The sequence below is a fragment of the Hyla sarda genome, chromosome 4 (genome assembly GCF_029499605.1).
Source record: "Hyla sarda isolate aHylSar1 chromosome 4, aHylSar1.hap1, whole genome shotgun sequence".
Classification (NCBI taxonomy): domain Eukaryota; kingdom Metazoa; phylum Chordata; class Amphibia; order Anura; family Hylidae; genus Hyla; species Hyla sarda.
In genome coordinates this window covers 128,784,648-128,786,404 of record NC_079192.1, presented here as the reverse complement: position 1 = coordinate 128,786,404, position 1,757 = coordinate 128,784,648, and the positions used below count along the sequence as shown (strand labels likewise).

Sequence of the window (1,757 nt, the reverse complement as noted above, 5' to 3'; positions counted from 1 at the left end):
ATTGTTTATTCCTAGTGAAATGGTCCCAAGACTGTGGCAATCCAGCTGCAGTAAAACTACAAAAGTGATAGTTTTTCAACAGCTGGGGAGCCACAAGTTGGGGATTACCATCCTAGTGGATAGAATTGTGTCCATGCAATGTGATGGACACCAATGGGCTAGTTATAGTACTAGTATCAGCAAGGTGTCCTGTATGGAACCATGCATTCATGTGATCCTCACACCAGCACCAGTCCCCAAATGTAGAAAAATAATTCAACTATACCACCCTTGATACATTTCTTTTTTTTTTTTTATCAAATCTTTATTTTTGATTTTGACAGTATATAAACACGTAACATCCCCAGGGTCCCAGGCGCAGCTGGGGCCATGAGGTAGAACAGTAGAGGATCATAAAGGTAGATCCTTCACAACATCAACATAGTAAAGGAATGACAAAAGTCCAATAGATGTACAACTGGGGTCAATCAAAATTTGTCGAAAAAGAAGAAAAAGAGAGGAAGGGAGAGAGAAAAGAAAAAAAAAAAGAAAAAAAAAGGGAAAAAACAATCTAGATGACATCTGGTACACCCATTGAGACCGACCAATATTTGGTATTGTACAGTGAAGGCGTCTGGGTGTGATATAAGTCAACCCCCTAACCTACAGGGGGGGGGAGAAGGTGTGAACAGATGAAGGGGAAGTTGCGTAAGAGGAGACACCCTTGATACATTTCCACCAGTACTTGTACCAAATGAAGAGGCACCATAACCACTCTAACATCTTTTATTATATACTTTCATCTCCAGAATCTTGGCGTTGGCATGGAGATACAAAACTACACGACTGTTGAGGAATTTATTCTGCTTGGAGTTACCAGCCTTCCAAATATTCAGAGGATATTGTTTGTAATATTTGTACCATGTTACATTATATCACTTAAAGGTAACATAGTCATCATTATAATCAGTAGGATAAGCTCCCGGCTTCACACCCCGATGTATTTCTTCTTGAGTCACTTGTCCTTTTTGGACATCTGTCATACATCAGTCATTGTTCCTGTAATGCTCATACATTTCCTGTCAGTGAGAAAAAGCATATCTTTTAACGGTTGTGTCACTCAGATGTTTATTCATCTCTCTCTAGGAGGGACTGAGTGCTACCTCTTGTTATCAATGGCCTATGACCGGTATGTAGCTATATGTGCCCCATTACATTACACTAATATTATGCATCCTGTCTTGTGTATTAAGATGGCAACTAGTTCGTGGATGGGAGGCATCATAAATTCACTTATACACACAGTCTTTGCAATGCAATTGCCCTATTGTGGTCCTAATGTACTTAATCACTTTTTCTGTGAGATTCCTTCAGTGCTGGAGTTGGCCTGTGCAGATACTTCTCTTAATAAGACTGTTATTTTCTTTTTTGCTATATTGGTAGTGATGGGTCCATTTTTTCTTATCCTCATTACATATGGTTACATCATCTCCAGCATATTGAAGATAAGCACATCTTCAGGACGGAAGAAGGCCTTCTCTACCTGTGCTTCACACATTATAGTTGTATCACTATTTTATGGCACCATCATCTTCATGTACATGAGACCAGGATCAACCCATGTAGCCAACCAAGACAAAATGGCCTCTTTATTTTACAGTGTTGTAGCCCCGATGTTGAATCCTTTGATATACACTTTGAGAAACAAGGATGTGACAAAGGCATTTGTGGACATCTTAAGAAAAAATAATGTGTCAGAGAAAAGATATGGACATTGA

The 1,757-nt window shown here is 39.2% G+C and overlaps 1 protein-coding gene across 1 annotated transcript; it reads left to right on the top strand.

Moving 5' to 3' along the window:
- The first annotated feature begins 803 nt into the window (after nucleotides 1–803).
- On the top strand, nucleotides 804–1,757 carry LOC130367396 (olfactory receptor 2G3-like). The gene has a single exon (XM_056569815.1). It carries the CDS (start codon nucleotides 804–806, stop codon nucleotides 1,755–1,757), a length of 954 nt encoding a protein of 317 aa, XP_056425790.1.